Source organism: Macaca nemestrina, chromosome 15 (genome assembly GCF_043159975.1).
Source record: "Macaca nemestrina isolate mMacNem1 chromosome 15, mMacNem.hap1, whole genome shotgun sequence".
Taxonomy (NCBI): Eukaryota; Metazoa; Chordata; class Mammalia; order Primates; family Cercopithecidae; genus Macaca; species Macaca nemestrina.
In genome coordinates this window covers 107,657,799-107,681,612 of record NC_092139.1, presented here as the reverse complement: position 1 = coordinate 107,681,612, position 23,814 = coordinate 107,657,799, and the positions used below count along the sequence as shown (strand labels likewise).

General features: G+C 51.6%; 1 protein-coding gene across 1 annotated transcript in view; it reads right to left on the bottom strand.

Annotated features, from left to right (window-relative positions):
* Positions 1-18,418, bottom strand: part of LOC105464407 (family with sequence similarity 83 member F) — a 36,165-nt gene extending 17,747 nt beyond the window's left edge. Inside the window, exon 1 of the mRNA XM_011712282.2 lies at positions 17,587-18,418. Within this exon, the coding sequence (XP_011710584.2) occupies positions 17,587-18,075 (489 nt within the window). The 5' untranslated portion in view covers positions 18,076-18,418. The remainder of the gene's footprint in view (positions 1-17,586) is intronic.
* Between the last annotated feature and the right edge of the window lie 5,396 nt (positions 18,419-23,814).

Genomic DNA, 23,814 nt, shown 5'->3' with positions numbered 1-23,814 from the left:
GTCTCAAACTCCTGACCTCAAGTGATCCGCCTGCCTCGGCCTCCCAAAGTGCTAGGATTTCAGGCATGAGCCACTGCACCAGGCAAAAGAAGTAATCTTCATTAGTAATCAGAAAAATTCAAATTAAAACAAAGAGATGGCCGGGTGCAGTGGCTCACGCCTATAATCCCAACATTTTGGGAGGCCAAGGCGGATGGATCACCTGAGGTCAGGAGTTCGAGACCAGCCTGGCCAACATGGTAAAACCCTGTCTCTACTAAAAATACAAAAATTGGCTGGGCATGGTGGCACATGCCTGTAATCCCAGCTACTCGGGAGGCTGAGGCAAGAGAATTGCTTGAATCCAGGAGGTGGAGGTTGCAGTGAGCTGAGATCGCACAATTGCACTCCAGCCTGGGCGACAAGAGCAAAACTCCATTCCAAAAAAAAAAAAAAAAAAGAGCAAGGAAGAGACCACTTTACAACTACGAGATTAATGAAAAATCAGAAAATTGGATAATCCAAAATATTGGTAGGTGGAGGAAGGGGGACCTTTGTCACTGCTGGTGGGTGGGAACACTGGTGCAGCTATTCTGTAGAGCAACAGGCAAAAGTTAGTGGATTTGAGCATGTGCATAGCTACAAGCCAGAAAAGCCACTCTTGGCCATGCACCCCTGGGAATCTCTTGGATCTTTGCACAGGTCTATATGGGGCCAGAACAAATATGTTCCCTGTATCTTTCTTTGGGATAGCAAGGAGCTGGCAACAACTTAGATGTCTATTTCTAGAAGACTGGGTAAGGAAAATGTGAGGAATGTGATAGAATGTTTTACAGCAGACAGAAGCGACGAACTAGTTCCATGTGTCGTAACTTGGATAATTCCTTTTAAAATGGATAGTTCAAATGAAAATGTTAAAGAGTGAGATCTATAGCCTAATACCATTCATGCAAATAAAAACATACTACAGGCCAGGCGCGGTGGCTCACACCTGTAATACCAGCACTTTGGAAGGCTGAGGTGAGCAGATCACCGGAGGTCAGGGTTTGAGACCAGACTGGCCAACATGGTGAAACCCGTCTCTACTAAAAACACAAAAATTAGCCGGGCATGGTGGCGCACACCTTTAATCCCAGGGAGGCTGAGGAAGGAGAATGGCTTGAATCCAGGAGGTGGAGGTTGCAGTGAGCTGAGAAAGTGCCACTGCGCTCCAGCCTGGGCAACAGAGCAAGACTCCATCTCAAAAAACAAAACAAAACAGCACAGCACACTACATAAAATAATACTGCACACTTTTCAAGGATACAAAGATGTCTGAGGACATATGCTGAACACATGAGGGTGGCTGCCTGTGGAAGGAGAAAGGAGTGGGAGGGAAGGAGAAAGGTAAAGTAAGAGGCCTTCCAAGGCTCGCCGGTGGCAATGTGCCGTGAACTAAGGTGCACAATCAGCATTTTGCACCTGGGGTCCAATATAGCCAACCAAACAACCAAAAATCACATTCAAGTCCTCCAGCTGGGCTGGCACAGTTCAGGGCAGGTTTGGGTAGGAATAAGGGTGAAGGTACATGGGCTGGATACGAAGGGTTTGAACACAACGTGCAGAGTTCTGGCTTCATTCCACCAGCAATGCAGTTTCCAGGGCTCTGATACTTGATCGCCACCTCCGAGTGCTCCTGATAGTTTATCTCCCACGTGCTGTCTAGGCCAGAGTTCCCTGTCCTCCTCTCATTTCTGAACACTCCAAGGTGTCCAGCTTAGAGTGGACCCATGTTGCTGAGGACAGCTTGACCGGTTCACAGAAGCATGTCTCAGGTTCAGACGCTTACTTTTGCTTTGTGGTTGAAAAATTAAGCAGGGAAGCTGGCCTGTCCTAGCCCCACCTGCCCAAGGATGTCGGGAGAGGCCGCAGTCCCCACAGCCTGGCTTTCGCGAGTCGGACTGTGATGCCCTGGTGCGAGCCAGCCATCTGTGTCACTACCAATTAAACAATGAAATATCTGTAGTAGAAAAAAAAAAATCAATTGCTGGCTGACTCCTGCAATCTAGTTGTGGGGAAGTGATGATTACCCTCCGCTTAGGTCTCTGAGGGCCCCGCTTTGACATTCAGCTCTGCAGCGTCAGGCCCAGGGGAACCAGCTCCCCACTCTCTCTGCTTGGGTCTTTCACTGAGCACGTGATTCTCCACACCGAGCGAACTTCAAAGCTCCCAGTGTAGATGGAAAATCGGGTTTAAAAACAGGACATCATGGGCTCAGAACACAGGGAAGCAGATTTTGTTGGGGGAGGAAATCACGCCCCCTCCAGCTGGCTACCCACCCCCGGTGTCCTTTACCTGGTTACCTACTGATGCACAATGCCTGGGGAGAGAGGTTAATTCGAGGTGGCAGCAGTTTCTATAAGCCATCGCAGGCACATTGGCAGACAGCCTCTGATGTTGTAAGACTTCTCATGGGGTGTTTTGTGAGCTCAACGTCTCCTCATCTGATATCCTGCCTGGGCGGCAGGACGGGGAGTGAAGGCAGGGAGGGAGCCTCCAAATGCCCCTCTCCTGCCATCCAGCTTTACTTAAACTGCCAGCGTTTCCAATTCTCTTTCTGGACTTCGTAATTACCGTCAGATAACAAAAATGACAAGAGGGCTCCATCTGGCCCCCGTACCCCACATATGTTTGGATGACCCAGACTCATGGCTCTGCCAGGTGTCCACATCCACAGAGCTGACTACGGCTTGGACGTGTCCCTCAGTCACACAGGCACTCCCCAGATCAACAACCTCCCAGTTACTCTGGCAGAAGCCCAGGCCTACCAGCCTCCTCCTCCTCCCCACCTACCAAATCCCATCGGTCACTGAATCCAGCAGGCTCCACTGCGGGCACCTTCTCAGGGTCAATCCTTTCTGTCCCCACTGGTACCGCCCCAGCTTGGACCCTCCTCCTTTCCTACCACGCTTCTAGGAGCTTCGTAACTGCTCTCTCCTGCTTACATCTACCCTCCAATTCATCCTCCACAGCAGGACGCAAACCGAGATGCATGGGTAGAGAGAGACGACACCATCCGTCCCCTTGCCCTGCTGACGTGGAGCTCGGGACTCTGGGGTGGGATAGGCTGCTGTTGCCTGCCAAGAGCCCCAGCTTCACCTCTTCTGTGGGTGTGAAAAAGCAAAAGGCCACAGGCCAAGCTTGCTGACCTTGGGGGGCCTGCTGGTGACAATCACTTCTCCTGGGGAAGGAAGGGAAGCAGCTAGGGACACTTTCCCACTGATTACCTACCCATGTGTGCCTGGGGCCGAGTTGCCTCCCGTGCCTGCCGTGCCTACCTCCCAGGGCTGTTGGAAGGCTCAGATGAGATCATGTCCACGAAATCCCACGAAAACGCTGTGCAGTTATGAGGGATCGTTTTACAACAACCGTTTTATAACTATAAGGCAAATGGGAGGAACTCCCCACATCTGAAGCCCTAAGGTCCCTCAGGGTGGAGAGGACAGCGGCTGAGCAAACAGGTCAAACTGCTGTCTCCCAGAATGGCCATCTGTCTGGCAGTCCAGGAGAGTTAGTCTATCTGGGACTAGAGGGCAGTCCTTCCCTTTCCCACGGAGGGTAGAGCTGGGTCTGCCTGCAGCCTCTGACTCACACATCTCCAGCTGTGGAATTTCCTTTTCTGATCTCCCTAAAGAGAGGATCAAGGGCAGGTTGTCAAACTCCAGTGTATAAAGAATCACCTGGGAGCAGGGATGGGGGTATGCCTATTGAAGATGCAGATTCCAGGGCCCTATCCTCAAAAACTCGAATTCAGCAAAGGCCCAAGAAAATGCATTTTGCCGGGCGCGGTGGCTCAAGCCTGTAATCCCAGCACTTTGGGAGGCCGAGACGGGCAGATCACAAGGTCAGGAGATCGAGACCATCCTGGTTAACACAGTGAAACCCCGTCTCTACTAAAAAAAAATACAAAAAACTAGCCGGGCGAGGTGGCAGGCGCCTGTAGTCCCAGCTACTCGGGAGGCTGAGCCAGGCGAATGGCGTAAACCCGGGAGGCGGAGCTTGCAGTGAGCTGAGATCTGGCCACTGCACTCCAGCCTGGGCGACAGAGCTAGACTCCGTCTCACAAAAAAAAAAAAAAAAAAAAAAGAAAAAGAAAATGCATTTTAACAGCAGCCTCCGTCCTCCACCCCCACTCAGGTCACTTGAATGCACGAGGGGGATGTGTCACACTTTGAGTGAAGGCTGCTGTGTGCAGGATAATATACGGTCAGGAAGCAGAACGTCTTACTGGTTGTTTGGCTCTGAGTGAGTCATTTACTGGGCCTCAGTTTCCTCATTTTAGAGCAGGGAGGTGATGTCTTTACAGGGCTGTTCTGAGCTTTAAATGAGATTCTGCAACAGCGTGGTACTTGTCCTGCTGTGAGCGATGGGTAAACGCAGGTGCCCTCTTCTATCCTCAGTGATGGAGCCCAGAACAAAGGTGCCACCACTTCAGGGGAGGGGGCGAGAAAGGAGAGAGCCAGTGGGGGGCCCACTGAGCTCCCGGGGAGCCAGGCAGCCAGCGCCTCCCACGGCACAGACATCAAGGTATGGATGTCGTTCCTCTGCTCAATGCCATGCCCAGCAGGCCCAGCCCACGGTGGTGATTAAAGCTCAGGGAACACAACACTTCCAGAAAGGTCAAAACTTGAACTAGTTGAGGGGAAGGGCAGCCCAATTAAGGAAGAACCCACATGATGAACTGTTCACCCAGCCATACCAGGTGTCTACACTCATATGCTGAATGTCGCAACGCATGGCTAAGAAAGCCGCTGCCAGAGTAAAGTATCTCAAGGCGGGCTGCGGGCAACCAGAGCAACTTCTAACTGGCACAGCCGTCACCGCAGCACAGAAGGGTGCTCTATGGAGACGATGCATCCAGGAGAGGGTGTCATAAGTACTCTGGGTACACTGCAAAGACTGTCACCAAGACTGCAACAGGCCCCTTCTGAATTATCACCAATTTTTACGTCAGTAGAGTGGGAACCACTAAACAACAAACTTTCTCTTAAGTTCCCCACGTACATACCCTGGGGAGAGAGCAGGAGAGGAGAGGAGAGAGGAGGAAGAGAGGAGAGGAGAAGGGGAGGAAGAGGAGAGGACGAGAAGAGGAGAGGAGGAGAAGAGGAGAGGAGGAGAGGAGGAGAAAAGGAGAGGAGGAGGAGAGGAGGAGGAGAGGAGAGGAGGAAAGGAGGAGGGGAGGAGGGGAGGAGGAGGAGAGGACAGGATAGGAAAGGACAGGAGAGGAAAGGACAAGAGAGGACAGGAGAGGGGAGGACAGGAGAGGACAGGACAGGAGAGGGCAGGAGAGGAGAGGCTTCACAGCTGCCCACAGGAGGGGCTCCTGCTGCATGACCCCCACAGAACACCCCTTTAACTTCCTCCCATCCCTGGTCTCTAGATTCACATCACTAAATAAAACAGTACAGAAGTGTACTGCAGTGGGAAAGTGCCAGAGATTCCACACTGACTGTGAGGCTTTGGCCAACTTACTGAAGCCCTCTGAATTCCACTTGTAAAATGAGGCTACTTCATGGTTCTATGAAGATGAAAAGAAATGTGATCAAGCCTAGATAAAATCTTGCCTGGTGCCTGCCCCAGCTGGCTGAGCTCTGTCCTTCCTCTGGGACACGGCCTGACACACAGTAGGTGCTCAGGGTCACCTTGCAGCAATGCTAGTTCATGCTGCCCTGACTGTTCCCTTCTTGGCAGATGGACCCCATAACACAACCCAAGCGCCCTGTTTCCCTGCCCACTCAGCGGCTCCTAACTGCCTAAGTCAAGTCGAAGGCCCTCAGCCTGGCTGAAGACCCTTCATGTGCTTCCAACCCAAAGAGGCATTTATCCACTTTCTCTCCAGATAATCAGCTCATACCCCACAAGATTATTCAATGTTCTCCAAACTCACCCAGCAGGCTCTGGCTCGTGCCTTAACTCACAGTGTCACCCCCTAAGCCCGTAGTGATGAGAATACTCTTTGTCGAGGTCCTTGTTTCACTCTTCCCAGGGCTGTCTCAGGATCATCTTCTGTCCCCCGTTCCCAGTGTAGTGTGTGCCTTCCCTAGGATGCATGTCTGCCCAGGATCGTCCTCTGTCCCCAGTCCCCAGTGTAGCGTGTACCTTCCCTAGGATGCATGTCTGCCCAGCGCTGTTTCTGTCTAGGCACATGGGGGTGTCTCCCCATCTGTCCACGAGGGGTGGGAGACAGAGCCCCGCCATCATTCTAAACAGAATGCCTTCACATAGGGGGCTTCCCTTGGGGAGCTGAGATGTGGGTTGGGCCTGAGTCCTGGTCCACCAAGAAGGCAGAGCCAAATCCAGAGCTGCAATAGCTTTTTTTTTTTTTTTTTTTTGAGATGGAGTCTCACTCTGTTGCCCAGGCTGGAGTGCAATGGTGCAATCTCTGCTTACTGCAACCTCTGCTCCCCAGGCTCAAGCAATTCTCCTGCCCCAGCCTCCCGAGTAGCTGGGATTACACCACACCTGAGTAATTTTTGTATGTTTAGTAGAGACAGGACTTCACCATGTTGGTCAGGCGGGTTTCAAACTCCTGACCTCAAATGATCTGCCCGCCTCAGCCTCCCAAAGTGCTGGGATTACAGGTGTGAGCCACCGCGCCGGGCTGCAACAGGGTCTTGTTCCCCACTTGGAGGCGAGACTGCCCCCACCCCAGCAGCAGGGCATCTGTGCTTCATCAGCTGGGGCTTCCCAGCTATCTGTGGCCACATTCCATCGTCTTGGGCTCACTAATTAGACATCATAAAACACCGGGCTCCCTCCCTATGCTGGCAGCAGCGGAGCCCAATTCCACCCAGCCCCGCCGCTTCCTCTCCTAGAGCCCTCCACCTCAGTGTGGGGCTCTGATCCTGACCCTGCAGGTCAGGTCTCCCTGCTGCGCCCCCTGGGGCTCACTCCCTCTCGGGCTGACCCCGTGAAGCCATCACTCTTGACAAGGTTGAATGAAGGAGGGTGTATGTACAAAGGAGACCCAGGCTGGCTCTCCAGAGGAGGAAGACAGATGGCACCCACGTGAGCAAGGCCAACTGATTCAGCCGTGAACAACCACGTGTCGTGACCTGCCAGGGAGTAAGCAGAGCAATTCTTTGTAAGATCCTAGGCCAGCTTTTCCCTGCCCCATGGCAAGCTTCTGGGATGACTTTCCCGGCACTAAGTTGGTGTTAATTAGTGAAAATTATCTAATGCAAGCTCATTTTAACATTAGCTTAAAGCCAAACATAATTAGAAAGATAAATCAGCTGCTAAAAAAAAAAAATCCAATGAAGATACACAAACGATTTTTAGGATCATCTGCTGGTTTGCGTTACTAGCCTTGAGCTCCCACATGGACAGAGCGAGGCAGGTAGTGAGGTAGCTCACGAAGTATCTGCCGAGGTATTTCTTGACTGATCTATCAGGGTAAGACAAATGGAGTTGGCAGTTTGCCTGGGAGGTGATGAGACGCAGCAAGGATAACTCTGTGGCTATTGCCAGACGATGTTACCTGGGAGGGCTTCCCTAGAGGGGCAAGTTGAGAGTGCAGGGAGGGATATGGTTGAAAGTGGTCAGGAGGGCATTCAAGTGATGGGAACATGGGAACAGTGTGAGTCCACGGGTCCTGGGCCTCCAGTTTTGTACACAGCCTGCCCTGCCCTTCCACAACTGGCTGATTCAGCCATCAATTCCCAGGAAGCCTCCGTTCACCTGGAGCTCAGTACAGGTGCACAAGCCTGAGAATCAGACATATTTCAGTTCCCATCTAGCGTCCTATTTACTGGTGGTGTGACCTTATCCTCTCTGAACCTCAGTTTCCTCATCTGTAAAATGAAAAGCTGCTGGATTGTTGTTAAAAAATTAAATGGAATAGGCTAGGCATGGTGGTTCATGCCTGTAATCCTAGCACTTTGGAAGGTCAAAGAGGGTGGATCACTTGAGGTCAAGAGTTTGAGACCAGCCTGGCCAATATGGTGAGACCCCATCTCTACTAAAAATACAAAAATGAGCTGGGTGTGGTGGCTTATACCTGTAATCCCAGCACTTTGGGAGGCCGAGACGGGTGGATCACCTGAAGTCAAGAGTTCGAGGCCAGCCTGGGCAACATGGTGAAACCATGTCTCTACTAAAAATACAAAAATTAGCCAGGTGTGGTAGCACACGCCTGTAGTTCCAGCTACTTGGGTGGGAGAATTGCTTGGGAGGTTCAAGGCAGAGGCAGAGGCTGCAGCGAGCCAAGACGGAGTCACTGCACTCCAGTCTGGGTGACAGAGCAAGATTCCCTCTCAAAAAATAAAATAATTCTAGGCCGGGCGCGGTGGCTCAAGCCTGTAATCCCAGCACTTTGGGAGGCCGAGACGGGCGGATCACGAGGTCAGGAGTTCGAGACCATCCTGGCTAACACGGTGAAACCCCGTCTCTACTAAAAAATACAAAAAACTAGCCGGGCGAGGTGGCGGCGCCTGTAATCCCAGCTACTCGGGAGGCTGAGGCAGGAGAATGGCGGGAACCCGGGAGGCGGAGCTTGCAGTGAGCTGAGATCCGGCCACTGCGCTCCAGCCTGGGAGACAGAGCGAGACTCCGTCTCAAAAAAAAAAAAATAAAAAAAAAAATAAAATAAAATAAAATAATTCTAAAAGGGATGGCATTTGCCTAGCACTTACATACTCAATAAGTAATAGCTATCAATATCCTCACCCCCACCACTGTGTTGTATTTTCTTTTTTCACCCCCCCCCCCCCCCCGCCACCCCTACCGCCATTAGACTTAAGGCAGAGTTCTCATTGTAAATTTCTGGTTCCTGGCACATAGTTGGGTCTCAGTGAAACACGGTGAGTGAATGAGCAAATGCAGGAAATCTCCAGGCGGTCTGGGAGCCCTCCTGGGGGTGGAGGGTGAATTAAGGAAACTCACAGTCTGTCTTCAATGGCCCACCGAAAGGTAGAGAGTTCTGGGTCCCACCTCTGCACCCCCATCTCCTGACTCACTGCTGAAAAATAAATAAATAAAATAACACTTATCCGGAGCCTCCCACATGCCTTGCCAGGACTGCGAGGAGCCCAGCAGAATGATGACCGGCGTGCAAGCTGTGCTGGGGATGTGTTTGCAGATTATTGGAAACCTGGGCCAGAGAGACTAATAATTAGAAAAGCCATAGGCTTTCTTCCAGGGCTAAGATTATGGGATCATTAGCAAGTCCACAGACTCCACCGATTTCAGAGAATGAAAAAGGAAACTGGGAAGGGCAGCAGCCCCAGCTGAGGCCGGCTGGTCATGGCACCTGGCATGGTGTGTGGGGGTTGGGGCGGGCAGGGATGGCTAGAATGACTCAGCCTGGGGGGTGGCTCAGGACAGCCCCAGGAGCAGGGGCAGGTGGTCGGCCAGGACGCAGCCCTGGGCTCGTTTGTTCTCTGCCCTGCTCCCCACCTCCCCCAGCTTGGATTGGAAGCTTGTCCCCAAACAGGCTCTGCTTTGTACGCTCTAAGATCAGCCAAGGTGAGGCAGCGTCCCTGGGGTTGAGAAGATGGAAGGACTGACAGTTGCTGGGCTGGGACTCACTTCAAGGTCTCAGCCTGTCAGGGAGGGGCATAAGTCCCAGGGGGCCAGAAAGTGGCCATAAAGAGGACAATCTAGGTCTCTGGAGAAACTACCTGTACCCAGCTTCCCTATATTACCTGCCTCAATGTCACTGGGCAGGGGGAACCCTCTTCCCCAGCCTTGGCACAGAATGGAGCAGCTGGCAGTTGTGTACTTGTCTGTCTCTAGAACTGGTCCAAGAGCCTCCCAGGGCCTGGCTGGCGACATACAGACTTTGAATGTTTCTGGAAGTTTTAGAGGGAAGAGATGGCCCCAGAGGACAATTCCCAAGGACAACTGTCATGGATGGACACCACCTTGAGCTGAGACCTGGGTGGAATCTCCCCCAGCCTCTTCTGACTTCTGCCACCTTATGCTTTCCCAGAGCCTCAGGGAAAATATCCCTTCCTTTGCAAGGTGCTGAGGATTGGATTAACGAAAGGCAATGGCACGCAGGGCACCAATCCCGTCACTCAGCGTTAGTCCTTTTTCAGAGAAATCCCTTTACTGCACGCATCACTCACCTTTCTCAAAGCGATTTCCCATAGCCTTACACTAGGTTCTCAGAACAAGAAGGCAGGAATTATCCCCATGTTAGAGATGCAGAAACAGAGGCCAAGCAAAGCCAAATGATGTACCCCACATCACCCAGGGAGCTAGGAAAGAGATGGCCAGGGCAAAAACAACGATTCCCAGGCTCCTGGCTCCCAGCCACGTGGGCTCCCTCCACCTGCTAGTGGCCTGGGCTTTCGGAGACCTCCACCCAACAGAACTGGCTTTGCTACCACGAACCTTCAAGAAGTCATGAGGTTTACTGAGGCCCCACCTTCTACTTTTGAACTTTCTGGGAAACACCCATCCTCAGAGGTTCAGGGACCCAAAGCATTCGATTTCAGAGGAGCCAACTCTCTCCTCCCTCTTCTCCAAAGAGGGAAACACGGCCCAAGGCCACGATTACATCACGGTTAACCATCAGCAGCCCCCGCCTCTTGTTCCAATGAAAGCTTTAGTTCTCCAGAACTAAAAGAGCTTGGGGAGTTTTTCCAGGCTGCCCTCGGGCTCTCTGGGCTGGGCCCATGCAGTAGTCTGGCCCTTCAGGATGACCGTGTGTGGGGAACATCCTCGGGGGACCCCTGCTTTAGGAACAAGAGAGCCTCTGCACCTTCCTGCTTTATCCCTCTCTGCCCATGCCAGATCCCAGCATAGATCCTGGGCTGAGAATTCCAACGCCACAGCCTCCTGAAGGCAGCTCGGAGGCCGGCAGAAGACTGCCCTTACCAACTACGGCCCACCACCACCATTATCAAGGCCAACAGATGAATGTAGTGAGTGAGTGGGAGGGCTGTGGGCAGCCACTCCTGTCTCGTTCAAAGGTGGAAGCAGGAAACACACCTGCACAGGGTCTTTGGCCCTCCCAATTCGCCTACCTCTAATCTCCTGGGTGGGGCACTCTAACTTCTTGGGAGAAAATTTGGCTACCCTTCCCTCCCTTGCTCTGCAAAAAAAGAAGACAGCAGTTACCTTCTAACATAATGAACATTTATATGATACTTTCCAGTATCCTCAGCTTTCACACGTGGTTTCTCCCTTGTCTTTTTTTGTTTGTTTTGTTATTTATTTATTTATTTTGAGTTAGAGTTTCACTCTGGCACCCAGGCTGGAGTGCAGTGGTGCAATCTCTGCTCATTGCAACCTCCACCTCCTATGCTCAAGCGATCCTCCCACCTACCCACCTCAGCCTCCAGAGTAGTTGGGACTACAGGTACACACCACCACATCTGGCTAATTTTTGTACTTTTTGTAAAGACGGGGATTTGTCATGTTGCCCAGGCTGGTCTCAAATGTGTCAGCTCAAGCAATCCGCCCTCCTCTGCTTCCCAAAGTGCTGTGGACAAGAGCCACCATGCCCTACCCTCCTTTGTTTTTCAAAACCATCCAGGAAGCTCGGTATTATCTTCCCCATTTTATCAGCCAGGAGCCTTAGAGAGGGAGGTGATTTGCTCAAGGGAACACAGTGAGTAAGTGGTCAGATGCGGGCAGAAATCAAGACCTTTCAACTTCAGATCTTGTCTTCTGTTTTTGACATGAAGCTGGTCCACTGCTAATGCCAGCTCCTTCAATCATTGATCAAGCATAAGAGAGAGAGAGACTCAGAACCCAACAGCCAATTCATCCAGGGCTTGCCAGGAATACCTGGACAGGCCGGGGCAAGATCCCAGAAGGGCTATGAAGTGCTTATTCTCTGGAGCTGCAGTTGTGCCATTATCCACCAGCCTTAATGCAGCAAGGACTCTGAAACAAAGCTCATGTGGCATGGCCACTTGCAGAAGGGTAGAACGGTTAGGAGTGTGTGGGGCCTGTGGGTCCCTGGGCTGCCTGAGAGGCCTCTTCTTGCTCTGTGAGTTTAAACCAGGCTTCTAAAAGGCAGCTCAGGAGCTTCTAGATAAAGTCAATTGTCCCCCTTAGATGGAAGGGGAGGAGGATAATGGGGGAAAAGAGGGAGGTAGGAAGGTTATTAGGAGCAAGTTAAGAATTGGGACCAGCTCTCAAACAGGGTGGTAAGGTGACTAATGAATGTATTGCTTGACTCTCAGAATTCAAAAACAAGTAACATTTAAAAAAATTACATATTTTTGGCCGGGCGCGGTGGCTCAAGCCTGTAATCCCAGCACTTTGGGAGGCCGAGACGGGCGGATCACGAGGTCAGGAGATCAAGACCATCCTGGCTAACACGGTGAAACCCCGTCTCTACTAAAAAATACAAAAAACTAGCCGGGCGTGGTGGCGGGCGCCTGTAGTCCCAGCTACTCAGGAGGCTGAGGCAGGAGAATGGCGTAAACTCGGGTGGCGGAGCTTGCAGTGAGCTGAGATCCGGCCACTGCTCTCCAGCTTGGGCGACAGAGCGAGACTCCGTCTCAAAAAAAAAAAAAAAAAAAATTACATATTTTTTAAACTTGGGTTTTTGGGGGCATCTGCTTCATTGCAGTATCTCAATGTCCAGCAAAGTGCCTGGTATGGAGAAGGCACTTGGTACTGTTGGCCAGTGTAGCTGAACGAGGGAAATGTCATTTGAGGTTAATGGGGAAAGACGGTGGGCTCCACTCAGGGGCCAGGCCCACCATGTGCAAAGCTGAATCTTTTGGGGAGTTGAGCTGATGACTCCAAGACTTTGCCATGCCCAGGGGCATCTGTGTCCCAGCTGTTCACCATACCCTCCTCCCATAGCTGCCTAGACCTCAAACCAAGGCTGCTAACCTCAGCCAGCCATGCCTCCTGCTCTGGAGCCTTTCCCTAAATCCCCTGATGCACCTCCCTCCCTGTGCCCCATATCCCCAGTTGACAGCATTCTTCTCTCTGCTACCAGCCGGCTTGTTACGATGTAGATTAAAGGAGCTCCCCGGGGAATGTGCAATTCCACACGGACATCTCCAGACACCTGCTTCCCCAGAGGGACAGGAGACCAACAGAAGACAGTTTTCAATTCTATAAACAGATAATTGATCACCTGTGACCGCTGGGGCACTGCTGGGGTACCGGAAGGGAAACTGAGAGTAAGCCAGTCTCTCTGTTCCAAAGTTCCCAATCCAGGAGGGCAAAACGCACTCTCCCAAAGCAAACCTTGTGGACCTTCTGGATTGAAAATTAAATTGACAAAATACCAAGGCAGAGGTGGCCTCTTAGCGAGGCCTTGAAGGAAAAGGGACAAACCCAATGACAGGCAGAGGTGGGTTAGGGACCAGCCTGGCTGGTTACCCTCTTTCCTCAACCATCCAGGCAGGCCTTTTCCACTAACTACAACAGGAATAAAAATAGAAGCAGCTCCTAGTTAGTCATGGTTACCTACTCCAGCAGCCTCCCTCTCCTAGGTTGTGTTTACAATCTGCATGGGGTCACTGGGGTCACTGATAATCCCAACCAAGGACCCGGGGATTCTGTGTAACCTCCTTGTCCTGGTCTGAAGATAAGTCATTTCACCCTTTTGGAGCTCAGAGGGAGCCTCTGTGTAATGAAGACAAGACCCTGCCTTGCGCAGCTACTGAGGTGCCAAGGAGACTGGGCAGTTTGTGATGAACCAAGATGAGCTGGTTAGCTGGGTCAACGGTGCATTTGGGTGTGAGCCAGGAATGCAGGGGTCAAGGGTCAATCTTTGAGAAGTAGGTGTGGTAAACTTGTGTCTGTTCCCAAAGCACGAGGCAACGTTCTCTAAATCCGCTCAGCAGCCTCAAAATTGGATGCCACGGGTCACAAGGGAGCCTGGGCGCAAGATGGGCGGACAGCTTGGTGTATCTCAGCTTCCTGCTGCGTTCAGACATGCCTGTAGACAGGTCCTCAGCATCAAAGGGCCTTCCCTAACCCAGTTTAGGGGCTGGGCTAGTGCCCCTCCCGCCACGCCCTCTGTCCAGCACTCCTCAGACTGTATTAGATGATGGATCAGCAGAAGATTAGGCTATTTAAGAGCAGAGGTGTGTTTTAGGTATCTGCTTTCCACTCAAGTATGCTTAGCACATGCAGTAAACCTCTAAATATTTGTCCAGTGGCCAAACAGATGCACAATCCTTCCAAGTTGCCAGCCCATCCAGAGTGCAGTTGTTTGCTCCCCTTACTCTGGCTTTGCAAATAAGAACCAAGAGTTTCCCAGCCTACACATGGTCTTGCTGTAAGTCCACTGCCGGGCAGTTACAATGACCTGAGTGGCCCCAGCATCAGCAACTTCCCCTGGTCTTCTTTGCTAGCGTAGCATAGGCCAGGAGATCATTTTTGGGTCCCTAAAGGCGCCCTTTCTGCCTGTAATTTAAGTAGACAAAGTCCATCATTCAGAGGCACCCAGGTAAGCAGATCACTCAAAAGGAAAAAGAAAAAAAAAAAAACCAGCAGAAAAAATCCCCACCCCACAAGTAAACAGCCGAATGGCAGTTTGGGAAGGGCTTTCTGACACCTGCAGAGGCCCAGGATACAGGTTGCTCAGCCGGACCTCCTCAAAGGCCCTCCTACCAGTCCACAAGGCCCCTGCTGGGCTGTTTCCTCACTGGTCCCCATCCTCAGTCCCTCCCCCCTCACCCCCCATTCATGTTCCCCTAATTAGGCTCCTTTCTCCATATTCCTGAGTACCAGGTATAGAATCATCCGCTGGCCTGTGACTGTAGGCTGGCAGCCACGGGCAACTCCTGAACCTTAGTTTCCTGTCTGTGATTCAGAAACCAAAACACCTCACGGGGTTATTCTGAGGATTAAATGAAATAAAATACAAAACTCTGGCACAGCACACAGTTGGATGTGTGCGTGTCCTGCTGCCTCCCCTTGGCAGTTCCCCCGTGTCCCTGCACGTAAACCACCTCAGTCTGCCCCACCTGGCCTCACAGCAGCCAGACTCTCACCGGAAACAAAGGAAACTCCATCCCTCGGGGCGAAAGGGGAGGAGGAAGGATCTAAGTTAATGGCCAGGGAAGGCTGACTGCCAGCTGGACAAGCTGGCGTGGGGGTGGGGGACAGGCAGCGGTCAGAAGGTGCAGCCCCTAGAGCAGAAGCTGGGTTTTTCTAGAACCAGCCACGTGACCTCTGGGCAAGTCTCTTTCCTTCTCTGTGCCTTGGTTTCCTCACCTATGAAACAGGGTCAACCTCTCTGTCCCAACTTCTTCACAGGGTCTTTGGGAAGAAGGGGCTGTGCAGACAGGCGGGACAGTGATTAAGGGTGGGGGCCTGGAGGTCCTGATACTTGGGTAGGCACAGACAGTGTCCAACACTCTTGCTTCCTTAGGGGTGGTCGCCTGCCTTGGGCCCAGTTTTAGGGTCCCCACACCAGGCCCCACACAGTACTCACCTCCCTCCATGACAGCTCTTTTTCCCTGCCAATCAAACCTCCTTGCTTTTTCGAAGCAAAAGCTCTCTTACCGAGAGACTGCCCATTCCATTTCACCCTCTCCCTTTCCAATTCTGCAACTCCCCTCTCTCAGGAAGCCTTCTCAGATTAGGCACATCCAGCCTTAAAAACTCTTTCCTTTCCAGCAGAGCCCTAGCATTTGTTAAGCCCTTGGAGGGTAAAGCCACACCGTATATCTTCTTCATGGCGAGTTAGTGCCTGGCACACAGTCGGCCTTCAGGAAATTACTGGTTAAACCTGTACTTATTGGATGGGTTCACAATTGTTCAAAGTTTCTGTTGTTAAATATTTAAAGAGTTAAAAATACCTCACTATGCAGGAGAGAGTCCTGTCAGCCCACATGGGACTAGATGCCTCAGTGGCCAGGGGCCCTGTCTCCCCCTTCTTGTAACAGGGGTACAGCACCTGCACTCCAGGTTGTGACCAGGCTAGCTTCATTCAAACCCCTTGCTTAATCGGACTGCACCATTATTTCAGACACTGGGGCAGAGTAGCACAATCGTTAAGAGCATAGGCTTTGGAGTTTGGGTCCTGGCTCAGTCACTTGCTAGCTATGGGACCTCCGGCGAGAAACTTCTGAATCCTGATGTCTTTTTCTCCAAAAATAAGTAAAACACCTATTCACCCGGTTGTTGTGAAAAGCTAATGAGAAAATGTAGGTGAGTCATTAGCACAGTGGATGGCACATATTAAATGCTAAATAAATAGAGGCTTTGTTAGCATGACATCATGAGACTTGACCCCTAACCCCAGCTGCAGCCTGTATTGCCGCCTACATCCTTTTTCCCTCTTCTGTGTCCAATCTTGCCTTTTCTTTTGCAGAACACAATATACAAAGAAAACTCAGTCACACAGGGAGGAATTATAGAGAGGGAGGGTAGAAACGTGCACAGTGGAAAGTTAACCCTTCCTTCTGGTAGCCAATGTAGCCAACTACATAGATCACCCCTTCCAGGAAGATGAGCCTGAACACTGGTCTTTCTAGCTCTATTTTCCCTCCTTAGGCCTCTTCAGCCTGGAGGGGAACCAGGACTCCAACCTCACTCATTGAGTGGAATTCGAGTGGTAAACCCAAGCCACTCCCGTTGTATATTCTGAACTGGGCACCAAAAGCTGCTGCTGTTTCTGAACAAATCTCAGTGTAGGGGAGCCAGAGTTAGCAAATAAAAGTACAAAACGTTCCCATTCTATTTGAATTTCAGATACACAACAAAGAACTTTTCAGTATCAGTATGTCTCACGTCATGTTTAGGATAAACTGATACTAAAAAGTTATGTGTTGTTTACTGAAAGTTCAGATGTAGTGGGGCATCCTATATTTGATCAGGAAGCTGCCCAGGACTCCTACCCAAAGGCATAAAGATGAAAGTCTTCAGCCTGCTCCACAGCGGACTGGCCTCACCAGCCACCCTGGAAACAGACCCTCCTTTCAACTCCCAATCAGGACAGATATGCTAAGTAGGAGTCCTTTCCTGAGCTGCGAGTCAGGTGACCTGCTGTGCCAAGGCGCCCAGCACAGGGCCAGGCACACAGTAGGTGCTCAATATTACCCCCGCCCCCCAAAGTCATTCATTCCAGGCAGCTGGGGCCTAGCACCCGGTCCAGGAGAGGCTGTGACTGTGAGGGCGCCAGGCCGGCTTTGACTACGGGAGGAGAGGGGTGGTCCAAAGAGCAGCATGGCAGAGGTGGGACCGGGAAGGTCACTGCCACCCACTCCCTGAAGTTGCTTTGACGATCACATGAGAAAGTGGCTCGGGATATGTTCTGTAAATCCCTGGGCAGCACCTAGGTTATTATCAAGACATTTGAGTGCTGCATTTTAACCACAGGGCCTCGGTCCCCAATCTTCCCTGGGGAGGAAGACTGGACAGGGAAGTTTCAGAAACACAGAGCACAGCCAGCATCTCTGGACGCTGGAATACCGACGGTTGACATCTGTCCAGCGCCTTGTAATTTCCCAAACACGTTCCCAGCCATTCGCTCTAGAGGACTCACTGCAGCCCTATGAAGTAGGGGCGGGTTGGGGCCCAATTTCCAGAGGGTGTTCAGGGCAGCCTGCCCCGGGCGCTGTCTGGGAAGTGGGGCCTGGTCCAGGGGACTGGGGCCAAGGTCCCAGCGGTGAGAGGGCGAAGGCGGGGGCCTACCTTCTGGGCCTGTTGGATCATCTGCCTGACCACCTGCTTGAGGTGCGGCGCCTTCTCGTCCTTAGGGGGGTGGGTGAAGAGGGTGACCCGGCTCACGCCGCGGTAGAAACCAGTATCCGTCCAGCCCAGGTCCAGCGGAGGCACCTCGGTGTCGGAACGGTCGGGCCAGTAGGCCAGGGACTCGCCGGACTCAGCAGGCGCCGGCGCGGGGGCCTTGGCCTTGGCCTTGCTCTTGCCCCGGGCGTTGGCGGCGGGGGCGGCGTCCTCATAGGGGCTCCAGGAGGCGCGCAGGGCCTGGCGCTCCGGGCTGGAGAGGAAGTCCCGCAGCTGCTGCTCCTTGAGCCGCTCGCGGTAGGCCTGCTCGCCGCCGCCCAGCAGCGCCTCCAGCGCGGCCCGCCGCCGCTCGCAGTAGTAGAAGGCGGCCTGCGCCTCGGTCACCTTCTCGTTCACGTGCGCCTCGTCCAGGCAGTTCAGCTGGGACTCGGCCATGGCGCCCCGGCCCCGGCTCTGGCCCTGGCCCCGCCGCGGTCCGAGGTCCCACAGCCGCACCTGGAGCCGCCGAGGGGCGGGGCGCCTCACCTGGCCGCGAGCTCTGCCCCGGCCCGTCCCGCCCCGCCCCGCCGTCGGGGAGCGGCCAATCCGCGCGGGCGTGGCCGTCGGGCGGGGAGGGGCCCCCGCCTCCGCCGGGCTCGCCGGGACCTCGGGGCGGCCTGGCGGACGCGGTCGGGCCCGGGCCTGCAGGGCCCACCAGCCGGGGCTGGAGTCCCTGAGGGGACGCCCCCTGGGGGCGGGGCCGTCGCAGACCCACGTGCGGGCTCCGGCCCCGACTCCTCTGCGGGGTAAAGGTTCGCTGTCTGGCCCTCGCTGCCATCCGCCCCCGCCGGCCGCGTCGCGGGTACGCGTTCATTTTCCGCGCACGTGGAGTGCACAGCACGTGTTCTGACCCAGTCGCCCCTGGGGCGGGCGAGCTGACCCCTCCCCCGTCGAGGGTCGGGTGTTGGTCGAGGGGCCTGCTGCAGGACGGGATTGTGACGGCTGAGGAGCGGGCAATGGGGGTGCAAAAGCGAAATGCTAATGACAGCTCGAGCTCCCCACCCTTGCGTCCCAGTTCTGAGATCAGAGGTCTCCTGGACTGGCAGTCCAACACCTTCACTATAAAAATTTCTTTTAAAAAATAGCCATCCAAACAGAAATGATGTAAAGAGCAGCAGCGGAATTCCCCCACCCCCACTTTAATTTGAAGTAGGGTGTGTGGTGTCTGTGTGTGTGTTTGGGCAAGATAGGCTGCCAGAGATGTGATTACTATATTAGTGATTCAAAATATATGTTTGAGCTCAAGGAAGGAAACCGCACGTGCGTGCACACCACACACACACACACACAGCAGCAGCAGCAGCAGCAGCAGCGGTGGCAGCAGCTCTGCTGTTTCCCATCGGATTAAATACAATCGTCTTAGTCATTAACATATTATGTTGTTCATGCACTGCTGTACAATTTGATTCTCCACATTCAAAATATTTTCAGATCATAACAACTAAAGGTTCACATTTCTCTCATTTTATAGCGCAGCATCTCAGAGCTGGAAGGAGCTTTTGAAGCTCATCCAACCCCCTCATTTTACAGATGAGGAAATTGAGGCCTAGAAACGTGTGCGTTGCCCAGGTCTCCTGTGAAAGAGGCAGAGCGTGGGGGCTGCTGGGCTTTCTATGTCTTGGAGGTCTTTTCCTGACATCACGGCCGCCTTTACCATTTCTCCTTTTCTTGTGAAACGACAGGTTATTGGGGACCTGGTTTTCACCCCCAGGGGATTTGAAAAGGTCACTTACCATTTCTAGGCCTTCCTTTCATGGTCTGGAAAAATGAAAGTTAGATTTTCAAATGTCTGCACATTATTATTATTATTTTACAATAATCAGTTCTGGCATCCTATGTCAGCCCAAAGATTGGGGGTGGTGAGCAGCAAGGTGTCTGTCACCTCACTTGTCCTTTATCCCTCTTGGGAACTGGAAAGCTTCACTCCTGGTAATGCTCCACTCAAGTACATATAGATAGATTATGTCCTTAGATGGGAGAACTTTTAGTTTATTACCTAACGACTTGAGGCCCTACAAGATGCCAGACTCAATAGTTTGGAGACACACAGGAGCTCAGGCAGTAGGAGAGACTGGCAAACACAGAAGAGGATAGGAGCAATGAGAGTGGTTTTTGGTTTTTTGTTTGTTTGTTTGTTTTGTTTTGTTTTACTTTGTTTTGTTTGAGACAGAGTCTCACTCTGTCAACCAGGCTACAGTGCAGGGGCACAATCTTGGCTCACTGCAACCTCTGCCCCCTGGGTTCAAGCAATTCTTCTGTCTCAGCCTCCGAGTTACTGGGATTACAGGCACCTGCCACTGTGCCCGGCTAATTTTTGTATTTTTAGTAGAGACAGGGTTTCACCATTTTGGCCAGGCTGGTCTTGAACTCTTGACCTTGTGATCCACTCGCCTTGGCCTCCCAGAGTGCTGGGATTACAGGCATGAGCCACCGCGCCTGGCCCCAGAGTGTTTTCATAAACAGTCAGAAATGCTTTGGGAGCAAATGGGTTCAACAAACATTTACTCAATGCCTACTATGTGCCTGGTACACAGTTTGTGCCAGTGTACATTTCTTAAAGAATTGGAGCCAAGAGAAAGGTATGTGGAGGGAGCTTATGGGAATATGAAGGAAGAAACAATCTGCCCAGTGGGAAGTGGGTAAGAAGGGCTTTGCCCAGCAAGAAGGGATTTCAAGTGGAGCCTAAAAGGAGGAGAGGAATTCAAGGTGGAGAACGGGAATGAAGACATTACAGATGGAGGGACTTGAGACTGGGTTTAGTCAGAGCATTATGCTGGCATCAGGCTTATGTGAGCTCAGTCACTTCAAGATGCCTTTCAAAGCCTTAGTCTCCTCATCTGCGAAATGGGATAATAATGCTGAACTCTCCTGACCTCCCAGATTGGTGTAGGGATTAAACGAGAACACTTGTTTGACTTAATTAGTATTCGTGTCTCCCTGGTAGAAAGTGGTTTACAACAGTGCTTCTAAAATTTTACTGTGCAGCCAGGGGCTTGTTAAAATGTAGATTCTGATTCAGTAGGTCTGGGATGAGGCCTGAGACGCTGCATTTCTAGCAAGCCCCCAGGTAATGCTAGGAGTGCTGGTCCACTGACCGAACTTTGCGTGGCAAGGATATCAGAGACGGTAAATAACAGCGTGAACTTCCTATCACAGAGTCCTGGGAATGAGTCCATCTTTCCTAAAATTAGCTGTGTGTCACCAGGAAAGTTATTTTTATTTTCTGGGCCTTTGCCTTATCATCAGTGAAATATGTGCAATAAGTCCCACCTCAGCTGGGTGCAGTGATGGGCCAGTAGTCCTGGCTACATGGGAGGCTAAGGCAAGAGGATCCCTCAAGCCCAGGAGTTTGAGTTCAGCCTGGGCAACATAGTGAGACCCTGTCTCTTAAAAATGAAATCCAACCTCACTAGGTTGTTTGAGAAGGGAAACAAGTTAATGGATATAGACCACTTAGCAGAATGTCTGGCACAGGTAGCAGCCAGTAAAGGGCAGCTAGTGTTAAAGTATGGGAAGATGGGACTGGAAAGAGGGAGATATTGGGCCAAATTGTGGATAACTCGAGTTTAGGTCTATCCAGTGGTTAAAGGGCATCAGCGAAGGTTGTTGAGACTGATATGGTCATTTAAAAAAATAGCAATTACTATGTGCTAATTATTTTATGGACACTTTAGATGAACCCTGTAATCCTATTAGAAAAATTGTTAGCTGGCCGGGTGCGGTGGCTCACCCCTGTAATCCCAGCACTTTGGGAGGCTGAGGCGGACAGATCACGAGGTCAGGAGATCGAGACCATCCTGGCTAACAAGGTGAAACCCTGTCTCTACTAAAAATACAAAAAATTAGCCGAGTGTGGTGGCGGACGCCTGTAGTCCCAGTTACTAGGGAGGCTGAGGCAGGAGAATGGTGTGAACCCGGGAGGCGGAGCTTGCAGTGAGCCGAGATCACGCCACTGCACTCCAGCCTGGGGACAGAGCAAGACTCCGTCTCAAAAAAAAAAAAAATTGTTAGCTAAACTGAGTGACTCACACCTGTAATCCCACTGCTTATGAAGGCCAAGGTAGGAGGATCGCCTGAGCCCAGGAGTTTGAGGCTACAGTGAGTTATGATTGCACCATTGCACTGCAGTCTGGGCAACAGAAAAAAAGGAGAAAACATGTTATCCTCATTTCACCAGTGAGAAACCTGAAGCACAGAGAGGTTCAGTAGCTACTCTAGGTCACCCAGCTAGTACGTAGAATAGGTAGAATTCAAACCTAGACCATCTGATTCCAGAGCCCGCCTACCTACCCATTCTGCCACACCGCTTCAGTCAAGAATGTTAGAAAGAGACATTAGAAATAAAAAGGATCTCTCTTGTTTAATAATTAATCCAACCGATATTTGCTGAATGCGTAGCTCTGTGTTAAGGGTTAGAAACCATTCGTTTATTTACCAAATCCTCATGGAGTCTTACCAAGCGCAAGGCCCATTTCCAAGTGCAGGTTCTGAGCAAAATCGAGTCCTTGCCCACCCGGAGATCACATCGAAGCAGAATGATTAAGGCATGGTTTTTGCTCTTAAAGAGCACAAATATTTTGTGATGTGATTTGCAGTTGGACAGAAGGTTAGAAGCAGAACAGAATATTTTCGTAACAACTCACATTGGAAAAAGTCTTTCCTAGATCTAACTAATATGAAAAAGTCTTTCCTGGATCTAACTAACATGATATTCACCTTTATGTACCGATGACTGATTTATTCAACCAACAGTTGGAGGCAGTTAATAGGTAAGCAGTACTAGACAACACGCTTGCCTCTGACAATAACACAGAGAGGAATCAGACATGACAGCTGACTGCCCTGGTGACTCTCTTAGTTTAGCTGGGAGTCAAATTCTCACAGCAGTCTTCACAAGGCAGGTTGATAAGTGATACCATGTCATTCACAGAGAGGCTGCAGGCTGTGGAGGCCTTTTAATGTAAAATTATCTAATTTGACCCATCCCCTTTTCCCCAAATCTGTTGAAGTATTCTGTGAAACGGATTATTGTGAGGCGTTACAGATGAATAAGCCGAGGCTTCAGGAGGGGAGACATCCAGTTTGAGATGATCCACTGGCAACTGGAGATACTGGGATGCGTTTCCTCACAGCCTGATCCCCAGGCCTTCCACCCTCCGGCCCAGCGAAATACTCTGTGCAATGTGATTGAGTTTTTTTTTTTTTTTTTTTTTTGAGACAGAGTTTCACTTTTGTGGCCCAGTCTGGAGTGCAATGGCGTGATCTCAGCTCACTGCAACCTCTGCCTTAATTCTCTGGCTGCAATTCTCCTGCTGTAGCCTCCCGAGTAGCTGGGACTATAGGCACGCGCCACCATGCCTGGCTAATTTTTGTATTTTTAGTAGAGATGGGGTTTCACTATGTTGGCCGTTTCACTATGTTGGCCAGGCTAGTCTCGAACTCTTGACCTCAGGTGATCCGCCTGCCTCGGGCTCCCAAAGTGCCAGATTACAGGCCTGACCCACTGTTTCCGGCCGTGATTGAGATTTTTTTAAAAAATCTCTTTTTAAAGAGTGGAAACTAATTTCTTTCAGGCACAGGCCCTATAGATTAAGCTAAGTAACTTCTTTTCCAGGGACACTTCATGAGGCCGTGACACCCTAGGAAAGCCCCTGGTCCTCTCCTGATCTCTCTGGTCCTGAGTCTGGAGTTTCTGTGAACTAGGTGGGGCCCGATCGTAGTTACAGTTTCAACTTCAGAGGCCACCTTGCCCAAGGTGACTGACTGCAGGCTTCCTGAGAAATCGTGCCTCCTCCAGCAATTCCCCGTAACCCCGCCTGGCTCCCTCCTCCTTCCCCTGGCAGACACCCTCCCCCACAACCACCCAACTCCTACCTGGCTACATGGCGGGAGGGATTCACCTTCCTCTCGCCCGCCCGCCCGCCCGCCACGCACTGCGGGCTGTGTGTTCACAAGATGAAGACATGACACCTTATAGTTAACATTCATTGTAGCTGTGTTCATCCCTGCACACTTCCTAGGCCCTCCTGTGTAATTTGAGTCCCAAAATAGCCCACCTCATGATATATTCTTAGATAAGTTTTCCAGGGGTGACTTTTTTCCTCTGTAGCAATCTGCGTCATGAGCGTCTCTACA